General features: G+C 45.9%; 1 protein-coding gene across 1 annotated transcript; it reads right to left on the reverse strand.

Moving 5' to 3' along the window:
- Positions 1-5,343: 5,343 nt before the first annotated feature.
- CCNA1 (cyclin A1) lies at positions 5,344-13,532 on the reverse strand (the record flags this gene model as incomplete). Its single annotated transcript, XM_080929486.1, has 8 exons — positions 5,344-5,395; positions 5,674-5,807; positions 6,958-7,071; positions 7,971-8,175; positions 9,240-9,463; positions 9,975-10,099; positions 10,278-10,524; positions 13,368-13,532. The coding sequence occupies 8 exons, from the start codon at positions 13,530-13,532 to the stop codon at positions 5,344-5,346; spliced, it is 1,266 nt and encodes a 421-aa protein (XP_080785612.1).
- Between the last annotated feature and the right edge of the window lie 3,364 nt (positions 13,533-16,896).

Genomic DNA, 16,896 nt, shown 5'->3' on the forward strand with positions numbered 1-16,896 from the left:
TGTCAGGTAGCAGTATAGGGCCTGCGGTAAGGCTCTGGAATAGAGCGTTCACGGAGGACGAAGGAGTCAGGACCACAAAGGAGACAGGACCAAGGAGAAGGTTTCAATGTGTGTCTTTATTTTTCATGCTTCTCTCCTTTGTTCTGTTCTTTTTAAACAGCCCAGGATCCAACCACCCAATACCCATTCGCTTGCCTCTGATTTAGCCATAGTTGTTTTTCTAATGCTATGGGGGGGGGCTTAGGGAGTGGCTGATCTGGCTAGAGTCTAAGTCACTCCTGTGGAGGTGGGGTTTGGGGCTTGCCTGGAGACTTGCACATCTGCCCCATTGTGGTGCATCCAGGCAAAGTGGATTTACAATCGGGAGCTCAGAAAGCACCTGCCGGTTGATGATTATCTGCATAATCATCTTCGGGGCTTCAACTGACATCAACCTCATGTATTTCCAACTTTTACCCTTCAGACCCACATCTTGATGCTGGGATTTGGGGATCACAGCCTTCCACTCTGGGTTTGAGTGTTACTTCAGTAGCTGGGTCTGGGCTTGTTGGTCAGACCCAGACTTACTGTCTTCCAAGGCTTAGCTTCTTATGACCACCTAGACAATTACAAGGCATTCTATGTGGCACAGCCTTACAACAAATTACATGTTTGCCCAACAGAAGGGTTCCTGCTGGTAACTAAGGTTTGAGTGTTCTCTTTTTCCATTTTTTTACTAACCAGGGAGAGGAGGTCAGTTTTGTCTTTGAAGGTGATGGTCCACACGCTGAATGCAGAGATGAGTCTTATGGGTGCAAGTCCTCATTCCCAAAGACCATGCTTCATAGTTCAGAGAAAGAGGGACCAATATGAGGAGGAAACATGACTGAAACCTCAGGTGACCCAGCGGTAACTGCTGGATTTAGAGCAGCAGAAGAACAGCTTTCTCCTCTATCAGTGAACAAGGTGGTCAAGTTTGTAGAGAGCAAACGAGTTGGGGCAGATAATAAGTAGCAAGTTGGTGGCTATAAGCAAACCATAGGCACGTTGAGCAGGAGAGCAGGCAGAATCTAGGGGAGATGGCTCTGGAGATGGCTGTAGTGTGAGCCTGCACCAGTACCTACCCAGGCCGGTGCCTGGGCACATGGGTTCAGCCGGCCAAGTTACCTGCCTTGAAAAACTTTAATTCGTGAAGGACATTCTATCCACAGACTCTGCTTTGTCTTAGTTTCCCAAAAATCCTTCTGGCCATTTAGCCGGTCTCTGCCTATGCTTTTCCCTTCTATCCTCCCCTCTCATTAATCTGGCTAGTGAGCACTGACCATTCTGCTTCCTAAAACTTACTTGTCAAGCCTCATAGTCATCTGTGAAATTCAGTGTAGAAACTTATACCTCACTGCCCAAACTCATTTACACCGTTCAAGACAGGGCAAGAAAAACAAAGCATTGTCAGGGTGAAAGCATATCTTACTGATCTGTTGTGGGGGTTAAATAAGAATAACTCTCACCATAGGATCATATATTTAAATGTTTAGTCACCCGAGAGTGGAACTGTTTGATAGAATTATAAGGATTCAAAGATGTGGCCTTGTTGGAGAAAGTTGTCACCAAGGGTGGGCTTTGAGGTTTCAAAAGCCTATGTGAGGCCCAGTGTCTGCCTATAAATGTAGAACTCCTAGCTCCTGATCCAGCACCACGTCAGCATGCTGGTGGCCATGCTCCCTGCCATGACGGCAACGAACTGAACCTCTGAAACTGTAAGCCAGCCAACAGTTAGGTGCTTTGTTTTATGAGTTGCTTTGGTCATGGTATCTCTTCACAGCAATGGAACAGTGACCTGTTATCTCACACACTATTCTCTGGAGCCAGGATGAATATCCCTGAGCCCCTGGAACTCTTCCTGACAGTCAGGATACATGCAACAAAAAGCCTGTGGGTAGCCACAGGCTGGCTCCCTCTTCAGTCACAGAGTGTCCACTGTACTCTGTAGTTTTATGTGAAACAAATATGAATGGCAGAAGCATGCTAGCAAGCAAACCATGTGGCTAATCCATCTCATCTTGGAATTCATGCCTGATGCATGCCCAACAAATGTTGTTGCCACCATTCTCTCATTAGTACCACTAGGCTCCCCTGCCGAGGGGTTCTCAGCTTATGGTCATGCCCAATTTCCTTGAGCAAGTGTGGTATGTGTGTGTGTGTGTGTGTGTGTGTGTGTGTGTGCACGCATGGTGTGTATGTGCATGGTATGTGTATGTGTATGTGAAGTGACAGATAGGGAAGACTGGAAAGGTAGAAAAGGTATCATTGCCACACCCTCAGCCTTTCCCAGAGCATTCTCCTAGACTGCAAACAGTGGACAGGGTTGGATAAGTAGAAACATGGAGAGAAATCACAAGAGCAGAAAATTATATATTGACATCTACCTGTCAATCACAGAGCTGTGTTCTATGCGCATATCATTATACAAAATCTTAACTCAGATTCCTCTTGGGCTGGAGAGATGGCTTCGCTGTTGAGAGCACTGCTGCTCCTCCAGAGGTCCTGAGTTCAATTCCCAGCAACCACATCACAGCTCACAACCTTCTCTAATGGTATCTCTTCTGGTTGTCTAAAGACAGTGACAGTGTGTTCACATACATAAAATAAACAAATACATCTTTAAAAAGATAAGATTCTACTATTGGACTCCAATTATCTGACAAACAGGAAAATAATCTCACCACAGCTACGGAACAATGTGAGTGACCAGGAGTAGCCACTCAACTGGAAGTATCATCTTTTCCCTTTGTGAGGAGACAGACTCCATGCAAGGACCGGAGCACACAGGCAGGCAGAGAGCTGCTCACACACAAGCTGGGTGGGAGGCACACAGGTGACAACTCGAGTGCTATTTTTAAAAGAAAGTATTTTAGGGACACGACAGAGAAATAGGAAAAGGAAGTGAGGGCTGAGGCAGCCCAGTTCTTTGCCATCAGTGGGTGTGTGCACAGGAATGGAGATGTCATTTGTGGTACACACTGCTGACAGCAAAAGACCAGGTTATAACTTCAGACTCCTATGTCCTGCAGTGTGGCTTTGTGGCCTACAGTCAAAGCCACAGCTTATATCCATATTTAGAAACAAACAAAAGAGTCTTTTGCAGAATGACTCAAGGTAGATGCCCTATTTCTGCAAGAACTCTTCTATACTCTCCTTGAAGACGCATCCTAAAAACAGAATGTGCTAGTAAAGAACATCTATTGTGTTTGAGCTCTACTTCGACCAGATGTTGCTATCCAACCCCAGTTCAGGATGCACACACCACAGCGAGTTAGCGGCCAGCAATGCAAACACGTGGGGTAGGAAGTAGCCATGCCTGGCAGAGTTGCTCAAATTTTAAACCTTGAAAGGGCAGACACAGCAAAAGTCAGAATCAGCTGCCCAGTGCCCCACGGAGAAGGGTGATGTGCCGGTCAATTTGCCAAGTGCAGTTGGCTGGGAAATTCAGCATCTACTCCTGGGGAGGGGAAACAGCCATGCTAAAACTAGGAAATGAGACTGATAGATCCTTGGTGCAGAGAAGTTAATTCTGGTGCAGATCTTGCCTGTAAGATTATAGTCGAAATAGCAAAATGCTTTAGGATATGTTGGTTTCCCCATCAAAACTTTGCAAGGCTGACCTTTGGGAATGACCAAACCTTGAGTGGCTTGTGAGTACCGTAAAAACCATCACAGAATAACTGATCTAGCTTCTGTTAGCTTTTGACAGTTTTATATGTAAGTGTTTGGTTCATTCTGTAGCTATATTTTTTACTTTAAAATTTCAATAATGCTTAAAACCTATAAGATGTCATGAGTGCTCATCTTTTACACAACCTAATCCAATCTTTTCTATGTCAAAAGCATATCATTCCCTTATTTTCCCCTATAAAACCTTCTGGATGAACCCCAGAGATGATCCAGATAGAGGTTTCTCCTCAGGGAAGGGGCACACAGCCCAGAAGGCTCATGCGTACTCCATAACCCACTGGTTTCCAGCATAATGTTTAAAAGTCATTCAATCTCCAGCAAGTTCCATACAATCTTGGGAAATTCGTGTTCTTTTCCCTTCCTGTCCTGTGGAGAGAGATGGTGCCTTTGTGTTGCTTTCACTTCCTAGACTCTCGTCTGCACAAGATTCAAGAGTGGTCTCTGGGAACTGTGTGGTCTTGGCAATAAAAGTGTTCCACAAGTACTGACAAAAATGTACTCATATGCTTTTATGCAAAAATGCTTAAAATCTGTACATTTATCTTTGTTTTTTAAAATAAAGTTGTTCGATTTTTTTAAAAAAGATGTTGATACATTGAATAATCTGTGCGTTGACTGGTTGACTGTGTACCAGCTTTATACTTCATTCTTGATGTTGACAATAGCATTAAAATTTTTCTTTGTGAAAACTTCAAAAAAAAGTGTTCCACTTATTCTTGACAGTCAGTTTGATTGGACTGAGGTGAGTAAAGCTCCCTTCTTGGTGTCTGAATATGGGCAGTAGCCAGTAAGAGGTTGCAGCCCAGATGGAAGGAGAAAGGAAGGTATGAAAGCCAGCTGGTGAAACTCATTCGGTCTCATTCTCTCACCCCAACCCCCACCTCCAACACCAGACAAAATTTGATGTATTTCTCCAGGGGAAATATAGACGTGTTGGGTTCATTTTCTGACAGTGTCATTCGGTAGTGAAGCTTGTTTTTTTTTTTTTTTTTTCCTATTTCCCAAAGTGTCTTTTATGATTAAAATTCATGACTGATGCTTACCTGAAGCCAAGCTGGATAGACAGGATGCCCGCCCCCTGATACCTCTGGGTGAGAATGGATCATGGTTTGGGATAAAGATACTCGAGCCAAGAGAGTCTTGGATGCTTGCCTCTCTGCTGATGAAGGCTGCAGCCGAAAGCAGGGATGTACAGCGGCAGCTCGGGATTCGTGATGGTCCATCTGAGCTGGCCCTTCTCTTCTGTTTACCAGTCCACCGAGAGCTCAACGGGATAGGAAAGGATTGGTCGCCTCAATGCACTTAATCATCAAAGCGTGTGATGCTTGTGCAACTAACCTGGGAGCGTGCTGACACAGCCGTGATACACTAGTGTATAACTCACAACTAAGATGCCTGGTGTGAGTGTGAGCTGTGCCAGCTAGTAAAGAGGTCCACCATATGGCCATACAGCAAGTTGTTTATTCTTTTAAAATACCTGTCTATATCTACATAACTTATAAACTACTGAAGTCTAAGAGAACCTAACATTTACATGGTGAAGGCCCGCCGTTAGTGGGCCCGACTCGCAGAAACCCGCAGCAGCTCAGGGCAAACCTGCTTGCTGATGAGGCTGTGGAGTTAGCTGTGCGTTCACTGCAGGGGAAGAACTACAGGCGGCTCCATGAGGGACACGTGCAGGTACCTGAAAGGAGAGCACAGCCCGGTCAGCCCAGGGCCCAGGATGCCGGTTAGGCTACAGAAAGCCCCCAGCTGTCTGAGGGCTCAGAAGGAAGCCAGCTAACTATAGCTGCCAAATGCTGGCCGGCTGTCAATCTAGCTAGATCTTTCTACATTTCTTTTCTTGATTTAGTGAGCAACCTTGTTTTCTGACCTATCAGAGGATAGAATTTATTCTATTTGTTGTTGTTGTTGTGATTCCACAACAACCCAGAAAGCAGGGAAGGGAGAGTGCCCACTTACTTCGAAGCCTTGTACTTCTCCCTGATTGCTTGCTGCGGCCGATGGGGTATACTGAGGCATGTCTTATGCAGCTCACTCAGGCAAGGCACAATCTCAGTTAACGAATAGCCCGTGAACGCAGCAAGGGTTTCTGGCTAATTGAAACAAAGAGGAAAATTTGCTTCACATAACTTTGTAAGAGGTTAGAAGTCCAAGCATAACTGATTATAAAGGGAAGGAGATCTAGTTCTTGGTGAGCAAGTGTATTCATCTAGAAGGATTCATAACCTCTTCCTTTAGCAACCTTACACTAGCAACAGAGCGACCGGAATTCTAAACTGGCAAGTGGATAGCTGTAACCCTGAGTGCAGAGGCAGGCCGGTGTCCTTGTTCCTTTCCCAGTAGGGCTTTCACTGATTCTTAATGATCCACATAGAACATGAGAGATCCCTAGTCAAAAGACTGCCCTTGGTAGGAGGAGAAAACTGACTCCTAAAAATTCCCCTCTGACCTTCATACACTTCTCTCTCTCTCTCTCTCTCTCTCTCTCTCTCTCTCTCTCTCTCTCTCTCTCTCTCTCTCTCTTCCTCCCTCCTTCCCTCCCTCCCTCCCTCTCTCTCACACATACAAACACACATGTGCATGTGCACAAACACACTTTTAAAAAGATTTATTCAGTATTATAAGAAATAAAAGTAGATGCCTCCCTTCTTTTAGCACTCCAGAGCGAATTCGGAACAAAATGTAGGAAGTTGTTTCTGATCTTTCTGCCTTCTGAGGCAAGAAGCACTAACAGCTATGCCTGAGAGCTTCTAGCAGTCCTCACTGGACTCGGAGGGGTTTCATTGTTACAGGAGGTGAATGCTACTGATGTTTATTTTGTTGAGATGGTCTCCCTGTGAGGCCCAGATTGGACTTATACTCACAATCCTCCTGCCTCCACCTCAAAGGCACCTATAATATAGGTGTGCACCATCCCCACTGTCTAGGATCAACTTTTGCTTGGTACAGCCAATGGCTCAGCCTCAAGGCCCTCTGCAAATATTGTTGGGCACTGAGGTTCTCAGACTTTTCCTGGCATCTCCTTGACTCTGAGCTAGCTCTGCTTCCCAATAGCAGAGCCATGGCATCAAAGTCATGGTCTAGAAGACTTGGGAATAAGCTGTGGTCTGCTGTCATGACAACCAGCTATCATGAGGAAACCTTCCCTCAGAAGATGTGTGCTCATTCAGAACCTTGAATTCACTGAACAGATTTTGTATGAACCTTGACTGTGTTGCACCTAGGAAGAAGACAGAAACTCACCCAGAAGTGTCTGTTCACAATATAGTTCGCTAGGCAGTAAGCCGCTGCAGCTACCAAGGAAGGAAGATACTTCAAGAATGGGTCAGCTTCCAGAAGGCTCAGTTCTGCAACATACTAAGGGCAAGAGAGAAAAATCCCTGTGGAGTAAGAAATTTGAGCACTGTCTAATTTGACTAAAATTGTCAGTAAACCTGAAATTGCCAAAGCCACCAATTGGTACCTTATTTTCAATCCATCAGAACCTAATGACCAGCCCAAAACTTAACATATTTCCAAGTTTCCTAGTCTCTCTGACTGTCCTTCAATAGACTTAATGTTGTGATGGTGTTCTAATACCCTAGCTCACCCATATAGCATATGTGATAGATTACTTTTCTTCTCTTATGCTAGTAGATCAGGTTTTATAGTGGTCAGATAAAGGAGTACTGAGTTCACATCTCAAATAGAAAGAGCCATTAATCAGAAGACAAAGAAACAACCATTATAAAGCTAGTAATAGCTTGGAAAGTTGATAGTTCTTAAGCTTGAGCAATGCCACTGGAAACATGTCAGAACAATGCAGGGGAAGTTTTGTGATCCTCTTTATTACTCTTTGAATAGCATGTGTATCACAGATAGCCCATGGCAAGCTCATTGGCTAAGACAGAATGTTAATAATTTCAACTAAATGCCTCTAAGTCAAAATGGTTGCAAGTTTCATAATGCTTCACTTCTAAATGAATTAAAATAAGACCAAACAAAACAAGGCCACATTCACTTTGCTCCCAAGTCAAAAGGCACTGCTTGCCTGTGGTCTGTGTCTCTCAACGGAGTGGTTACTAAGCTTACATATCTTCGATAGTTGGGAGTTATGTGACTGACCTACCAAAGTACCATCCACAGCAATGCCCTGAGAACAGGCGTCGTGTTTTTAGTGATAATTGCCTTTCAACTCTACAGAGATGGGAACCGGGGAGACACAGAAGTGGAGGGTGGTTGGAAAGGTGGCTGTTCCCGGAAGTCCTGTGGCATACCTTGGCCAAATTCTCAGTTCTGAGGCACACTCCTTGCCGCCTTAAGTACTGAAGGAGAAACTGGTTGGTGGTTGGAACGGTCAGATCAAATGCTAGAACTTTCAGTAGCAGATGCTCCATCCTTAGTAGCTGTCGCTTTGTGTACGTATCATCGGTGATGTAGACAAACTCATCCACATCGGGCGGGTATATCTCTTCGTATTTCCTGGGGAAATGAGGAATTATCAGGGGGAAGTTTGGAGCACTTGTCTCTAGCCCCCGTTCTCTCAGATGGACCTGAGGCTTTTTTACTTTATCTCCCATTTCCACAGAACTGTCAGAGAACTATGCGAGGCTACAAACATGTTCTCAGTCCAAGGGAGTATTACAAGGACATGTTGTACTAACTGCTGGGACTTATGACAGGTTGGGGACTTTGAAATACTGAGTAAGTCTAACAGACACAAACTGCAGCTGGATGCCTGTTGATTGAATACATATCGGGTCACTTTGTGAGAAGAATGTTAGGATTAAACCAATAACAGAAAAAAAAAATCCCATAGCTTTGGTGGCTTTAGTTTTGTGTTTTGTTTTTTGTTTCCTGAAGATCATATTCGACTATTTAACTTCATTAATTAGCAAAGGATACATAATAGTCAAGAGAAAAATAACAATATAATTCATTACCGTCCTTCTTTCCCTATCCTTCTTTATAGCCTGTCTCCCTCTCTTGTTTCACATATTAACAACTGAAACATCCAGGCTAGAAGAATAGAAACTACCACAGATCGCTTAAGCCAGTGCAGCTTGGCCACAGCCCATGTCTCCTTCCCCACTCAATTAGATATTGTTAGGAGTCACTGACAGGAACCGGAACCAACTAAAACCATTCATCCACCAAATAAAATGAACAAGCTGTGTCACTCAGTGCCATTTGACAGACCGGTACCACAGTGCTTATGAAACCAAAACTCTCTAAATAGAATTTTTGCTTGGCTTAAAACTCAGCCAAGAGACCACAGGGCAGAACACAAGTTCCATCTTGAATCTCAGCTGATGGCTGCCTCACTTGTGATAGTGAACCCCTGTCTACAAATTTCAAAGATCTGACCGGAAGAGTAAGCGTGTGGGCAAGTTTCATTCCCTCAGTTAATCTGAAAAGATTATGGTCTCTTATTAAAAGAGCATGGATCCTTTTAATTGTAGACATTACATTTCTTCAATAAATGGATGAGGGTTTAAACCAAGTGTTTTGACGGGTGGCATTTCACAAGCTGAAAGAACGCTTACGAAGCCAGGAGAATAGCCGCTGTCCCGACAAGCTGCAATTTCCCTCTCAGAACAGACATGCAGGAAAGAAACCTGTCCAGGAAGTTGACAGCCAAGTACAGGGTCTCTGTGCGAAGTTTATATTCTTCCCCAACCTCCACCAGCCAGTCTACCAAGATGGCGCGCATGCCCTCTGTGATGTCCGGCTGCTTCCTCATATAGTGAGCCTTGGGCCTGTGTCTTACCTGGTGGAGGAAAGAGTGGGGTTCTTCAAATAGTTGCACTAGCAAAGACCCACCCCCTAGTACTGTTCCCAGTTTGTGGAGAAATCTCAGAAACCAAGACTAGGGGGATTCTGATTCCAGGCCAAATTAGTCTTAATCACATAATAAGGAGGAAACATGAGATTCTGGTTTTGTCAAGGAATGGGCTGGTATAAAGCAGGAGGGAAAGCATTGCTATGTGTTATTCCTGAGTATTTAAATCAGACACTTGAAACCATACAAGAAAGCATGTATGTTTGATATTTGGTATTAGGACATCAAGTTGGATCCCTTATCCCAAGTACTTAGGCTCAGAGTCATTCATTCTTCCTTCTTTCCTTCCTTCTTTCCTTCTCTCTTTCTTTCCTTTTTCTTTTATAGAGTTCTTATGTTTTAAAGATCTCACATTGATGCTACTCCTAAGGGTCAAGAGCTTGTGATACAAAGACAGATCTTATCATCTAGAGACTGAACCCAGGGTTGGGAAACTCACTTCAGCTTCTCGAAGGTAGCGATGAATCTCCTCTGCATATTCTGTTACGTTGATCACATCTGAACCAAAATCCGTGGCTTCCTCCGACTGGGCATGGGCAGTAGAGTCAACCAGCATTGGGGAAACTGCAGAGGTGCAATGTGGTCATGTAAGTCATTTCATTAAAGGCCCATCACATGCACTTACCCTCACAGGAAGCTGCGAACAGTCATCACTTCCCGTATGCATTGCCAGCTGCTCTCTGGAACACGATGGAGGGGCTGTGAGCACAGGACACCCGCAGCCCTGGGGGAGCCAGATTACCTGTGTTGAAATCCAGCAGGAAGTGGAGATCTGACTTGAGCATGCTGGTGTCTACTTCATACACATCCTCAAACACTATGCCCTCTCTCCCTGGGCAGCTGTCTCTGTCCCCCTGTGCAGGATCATCCATGTAGATATCAAATCCATGCTTGGCTGGCTCGGTGACCCCATGGTCAGGGAGCACTTTCTTTCCAGCTGCAGGGAAGACATTTTCTGATCCAGAAAAACATCTGATTGTTGTGATCTCCTTAAAAACAAAACAAAACAGTTATACCCCCTGTAGGGCACCCTCCACTGAGAGTAATACAGGGCCATGTCGCTCAAATCAGCAGCTTGGGAAAGTGAGAGCAAATTCTAAGTAGGACTGTCTAAGCTGGCCATCTAATTCCAAATAAGGAACATCTGAGAATATAATTTCCCCTTTCATTTAGTTCACATTTGTCATATGGAAAGAATTCTGCTTAAGATTCATCATCTTCTTTACATGGGTATTAAAGAGAACTCATGACTATAAACGCAAGAGCCATGATGCACTTAGAAAACTGATTAGTTACATGTACAAGAAGAGAATTGCAATCTGCTCTCACATCTAGAGCCTTGCAGTGGTTTATAAGAACTCGGCAGCACCCCGGATACTTAGCAAATGAATCCCGCTAGTCCTCTGCTGAATACCTAACTTTCCATGACAGGTGCTTGTAAAGTTTCCTTTCCTTCCCAGGAAAACTCCATGACTTCAAAACTCCATGCTACAGAAATGCTTACTGTGTGCATAACAACATCCTTACTCTTGGAGAAATTTTCTCAAACCATTGCTTTTCTTTGTTCTTTTAGCAAGAACAACAGGAACAATGGTGATACTGTCCTCATGAACACTCAAAATTGGCACCTTGTGAGGGTCGTGCATGGGAGCCAGGGCAGCCGTAAGCTGGGCCTTGACTCTTACAGACACCACCATCATCCGCTGTGGACATTTTGCTTGTACTTATCTCGGTATTTATTGGATGTCACTTTCTAGTTCATATGCCGCCCCATAAATTTACTTTCCATTGAGCAAGTTAAAATTACATTCACTAAGAAAAACAATTTCTGATAAAAATGTTAAGAAAAAAAATCCCAAAAGACGAGTTACAACCAACCATGATGAATCGTGTTACTACTGAGTCTGAGTTTCTTTCTTTCTCTCTCTCTCTCTCTCTCTCTCTCTCTCTCTCTCTCTCTCTCTCTCTCTGTGTGTGTGTGTGTGTGTGTGTGTGTGTGTGTGTCATGGACAAGGCCACTGAGGAGAGGCAATGTACAGCATAACACATCTGGAGAGAGAACTGTTCCCCAAACTGAGCAAGAAAAATGATTTCACAGAGCCAAGAATGGTCAGTTATGTGAGAGGTGCCGATATTTCAGTATTCGCCTTGGCAGAATGCACATCCTATTGTGATCTCCGATTTCCAAGAAGCCTTGGTGTAGCTGGGCAGTGGCTGCACGGAGCTGTGTGGCTCAATGAGTTTGAAGGTGGGACATGATTCCCACACATCTGTACATGTTTGGGTTTGATCGAAAAGAGAAGAGAAATTGGAGAAAGACAAGTGGTTGGAGAGGCACCTTGAAAGCCAAGAGGCCATGAGGTGCTTCACACAGGTACAAGAGCTGGGACTCAGTAGTTACAGAACAGGACAGGAATGGCACAGGGGGCATTAAGGGTTCCAGCTGCTAACTCAAAGAGAACAAACCTGCAATTCCAGCACTGGGGCAGCTGGGAAGGAGGATCCTAAATTTGAGGCCATTTAGAGCTACATAAGCCAGGCTAATGGCATACTTCTGAGAAACCAGGCCTTCTCATTCCTTATTCTGAAGCGGCAGGAGCTACAGAAGATTAAGGGATACGACAACAAGATAACTTTGGGGTAAAGCCACTTGCTGCCAAGCCTGGTGACATGAGTTCAAGCCCTGGAGGGAGAGGAGCTTCCAAACTTGTCCTCTGACCTCAAAGACATACAACATGCATGAACGGTTGTACATACACAGTAATAAGAAAATCATATTATTTTAAAACCAATATGAAAACAGATAAGATAGTGGGAAACAGTCATCAGAGTGTGGTGGAGAGGACAGGCCACCAAGCAGTGGCTCCAGGCAGCACAGGCATGGATGTAAAACAAGGTCATTGAGTGCAGACACTGGTTCTAATCCATACATTCAGCTCTCGGGCTGTAAGTTTGAAGAACTTGCTAATCAAGTTCTGTTTAAACTACTTTCACTTAACTTGACCCAAAACATGAAAAGGATCCTTTTGGGTATCTCTCTTAGCAAAAGGCAATGGAGCTGAAGGCAGCAGATGAGGGGCTCTGAAGGAGCCTCTACCAGCACGTTTGGTACTTCTGGACTGGACTCTTGGAAGCACAGGGTTCCACAGACTTGTAATATTGAACTGAAGCATCATTATGAGGGTTTGCCTAGTAGTAGGCTCAGGGTGGAATTTATTTTCTATTTCAAAAATATCATTGCTGCAGATTAAGATTTTTAAATGTCAGAATTTCTGTCTTTGATGGAAAATCCTGCAGTCAGTTTGGAGCAGACAAGTAAGTAAATATCTCAGCGCCCATTCCTGGTCTGTAGTGGTAGAGATGTGTGCTCTAGAAATGACCTTTATTTTATAAAGTAAACTAGTGTATCCTGGTACACACAGTGTGCCCACTAAACACAGTATAAACTCTCCCCAATTAATTCGTGGTAGCCTAGCTCCTGAACACTGTTCTGGCCCAGAGCATCTCCAGGGCTATAGTACAATGTAATTGCATTCTTTCTGACTAGCCCTCGGGTCACTTAACCCAAACAGTCCCTACACTTATGTAGGAGGCTACTCACACATATGCACACATGTGCATACATGTGCACACACATATACTACCACAGCAAGCTTTTTTTGACCATAGCACCTTTCTCAGTGTTTCTGACACATAGGCACAGGAGTATGAGTGTGTAGACACACACACACACACACACACACACACACACACACACACACACACACACACATGCTTACTGCCACAGCAAGCCTTCTCCGTGGCATATTTCCTGGTGCTCCTGGGTTATTACCTGGCCACAGGCCCTCCTGTACTGCTCATTTTCAGTCAACACCCCTAGCACGGTTCTCTGTGGGGGATCCTGGCCAAGCTGAGCGCGGGTGAGCATCTGACAAGCATCAGGACCTTGGCCCACTGGAGGCAAAGCGACTCCACTCTTCGAGCTGTGGCGACGCATTGCCTAGCAAGCCACAGCCCGCTGCTATCCGGGAAAGAGAAGGAGATACAGTTAGTTTATCTCTCAACCTGGGGACCCAGAAAAATCAGAGAGCTCTGGGGAAAAAGGGAGTGCCAAGCCCCAGAGTCACTTCCCAACAAACATTAAGGTCCCAGGTGACAGCTCAGGCATCAGAGCAACCAACTCAGAACCAAACAATGGTTGGATGGGCTTTAATGTGATCCCAGGATGAAGGTTGCAGAGAGAGTCTGCCCAAACTCCACATTGGGATGCTCTACCCACATTGATTTACGGAGGGAGAAGCAGAACCTATGATTCCTGATCCTCTCCCCCCCCTCCCCTTCCTGATCTGGGACTAAATCCAGGACCCCTGGCTGGGGACAGGTGAATCCCCTTCCTAAGTAACAAGTAGATGCTTCTCTCCAGAAGTAAGCCCCCCAAACCTGCTTGAGAACCCACAGCCGGCCCTGCTTCTCAGGTTCTTTTCTGGGCGATTAGCAAGCGCACCCGGACCGGGGCGGGCGGGGCCGTGCGCGGAGGGAGGGGACCCGGAGTGGAGAGATTCCAGGGGCGCCGGCTCCAGCGGCCTCAGCTAGTGCGCTCGCCACACAGGACTTTCGACCCAGCCGCGTCTGTTGAATCAGCCAATCAGCGGCCACCCCTAGCCTAGCAGAGCCGCTTCCATGCCAACCGCGGCGGGCGTGCGCCCAGGTCCTCATCGCCCTGGCGACCGCTCACCTGCGGCGCTGCCCACTGATGCTCGGTCCCCGGGGCGCTGCGGGGCGCGGCCAACCGCGCAGCCCGGGGCTCCTGAGCCACAAAGCCAGGGGTGCCAGGCGCACCGAACCGCACCGCTCCGCACGTCGCCACTCGCGCCCCTCTGGTCGGCGTCACCAGGGAGGGCGGACCGCGGCCTGCCCACGGTGGACGCCCTGAAAGGGACTGTTCCCCAGGAGCCGGTTCCCCCAACAGCCACGAACCCCTCCCGCCAACGTCTCCTGCGCGGCCCGCTCCCGAGAACCCTGGCTCGGGAGAGCGACGCGGGGCCCTCGGGCTGCTGCCGCGGCGCCCTCCTGGCCGGCCCGAGGGCGCGGCTCGCTCCCCTTCCCCATCTCTTTCTCCAGGACGCCTGCCCTCCGGGCTCCCGACCCTGGGCGGCGGCAGTCTGGGCCACATTTTAGCCTTCCAGGATGGCCAGGCGTATGACAAGGGGAGCTTGGGAGAGATTTGGGGCTCCTAGCATTAACTCGAGGTGCCCCAGCCACCCATGAGAGGTCTTCCCCTTGGGCACCCACTAGTGCAGGGAAGAGGAAGGAACGTGGGGAGGCTCTGGGACTTGGATGTTGAGGGTGCATGAGGAGAGATTCTGAGCTGAGGTCGGTGCTCTGATGACCTGACCACGTGTGAAGGGAGAGTCCCAGGACTGGGAGTGGGGGTGGGGGGCTTAACCAGATAGAGGTCTAAAAAAGCAAATCTTAAATCTTGCAAACCCTGGCACCTGCAGAGGTGACAGGCAATCAGCAAACTGAGTTACATAATCGGTTAACTTTTTGTTTTTGAAAAATAATGAAAGTATATATACACATACCTGTACTCACATATATGTGAGCACCAGATGTATATGTATAAGCATATATATCCGTATATATGTGTGTATGCATGCATACATACATACATGTACATATACATAGGTATATACATACCCTGTTACTGCTCCACCCCTAAATTCTCATCAGCCCGCCTAAGTGTATTAATTGATGTGTTCACCAGAGGGTGAGCGGATGTGAACTGTCTCAACCGACCAGAAGCAGAAGATGGCAGAAGTGTGGATTCAAAGTCATCGGAGTGAGTGGCTTGTGAAGAGGGCTTTGTGAAGCATTCCACCAACCCACGCTGGATGGAGAAGTGCAAAAATTCCTTCTTCAGTATGACTTAATTCCTGCATGTTGTCTCCTCTACTTCTCGGCTTTCAAACGTGAAGACGGCACACGGGCCCAGGAACATACTCTCTCTATATGAGCCAGGCCCATGCTCTGGCTGGTGAAAGCATGCAGCCTATGCGGTTTCCTGGAAATCTCCCAAGAAAGCAAATCGTTGTTATGATTGCTAGGGGTGGATGAAGGTCTCAACTAACTCCTTCTGGAGCCTGGCAACAGGTCCTGACAAGAGACAGAAACTTGGGAAAGGACAAGTTTTGCTCTGGAGCCTGGAGCTTGCTGTGCTCCTTTTGATCTGGGTGGCTGTTTCTGGGAGTTTTCTTTCCATTCTCCATTCCGAGGATTGTAGTTTAAGAATCTAGTTGGGACCTAAGAAAGACGTCTACAAAGGCATCTACAGAAATGCGTATGGTCACGAGGCTGTCTTCACATAGGTAAGAGAGGTTGTTGCAGAGAGAATGAGAAGGAGCATATAGTATTGGAGGAGAGGGTTGAAGAAGACCCTATACACATGGAAATCCTGCGAGAATGAGTGAAAAAGAAAACTGAAATAAAGTGGGACCCTCCAGGAAAATACACCTTTTAAGTTAAAACTCATTTCTTCCAGTAGCTGTCACCTGATCCGGCCTTAATTCAAATGGAATTTTATTGTTACATTAACACCCCTTCCTTTTCTGCACACTTCACCATGCTTGTGTTTTCTGGGGTTTTGGTTTTGCTTTGTTTTTTTTTTTGTTGTTGTTGTTGCTGCTGTTTTGGTTTTTTGTTTTGTTTTTCTGTGCTGCTTCAGTTTCCCACATTAAATTATAGTCTTTTGGTCAGACTTTAAACTAACCACGTGAACCAATTGTGTGCATTAAACAAAAATTCAAATGCTTTATTTCTTACACAGTACATAATTTTATTGTGCAAACTCTTTTTCAGGGAGCTTACCCAAGACAGGGCTCCAATGGCAGACCAGCATAGTTTGGTGAAATGGTGAGTTTATTCAGCTTATTTACAGGAGCATGAGTGAGCCCCCAAACAGCCATATCACTGAGTTGTCACTCCACTGTGGAAGATGACATGTCCACAGCTCCTCAGATGGAGACAACACAGAGAGTCTCCACAGCTTCAGAGATAGAGTCCTGTCCCATGGACTGAACCTTAAATCCAATTAGAGAATAGTTAGCTGTACCCATAACAGTCAGGATACTTCCAGGACGTACTAACTGAGGGAAGAAGACCCTCCAACAGTAGGTGGAACCTTCCAGAAGTTATCTCAGATACAAAGAGATCCAAAGAGGCTTAGAAAGATAGTTTATTGGGTAAAGGGGTTTGCCCACAAGCTTGACAGCCCAAACATGATCCCTGGGAACCATGTGGATCCTTGACTGCCAAACACAGGAACACATACAGTAAAATAATAAATGTAAAAAGAAACCTAG

This window comes from Micromys minutus (genome assembly GCF_963924665.1).
Source record: "Micromys minutus genome assembly, chromosome: 15".
Taxonomy (NCBI): Eukaryota; Metazoa; Chordata; class Mammalia; order Rodentia; family Muridae; genus Micromys; species Micromys minutus.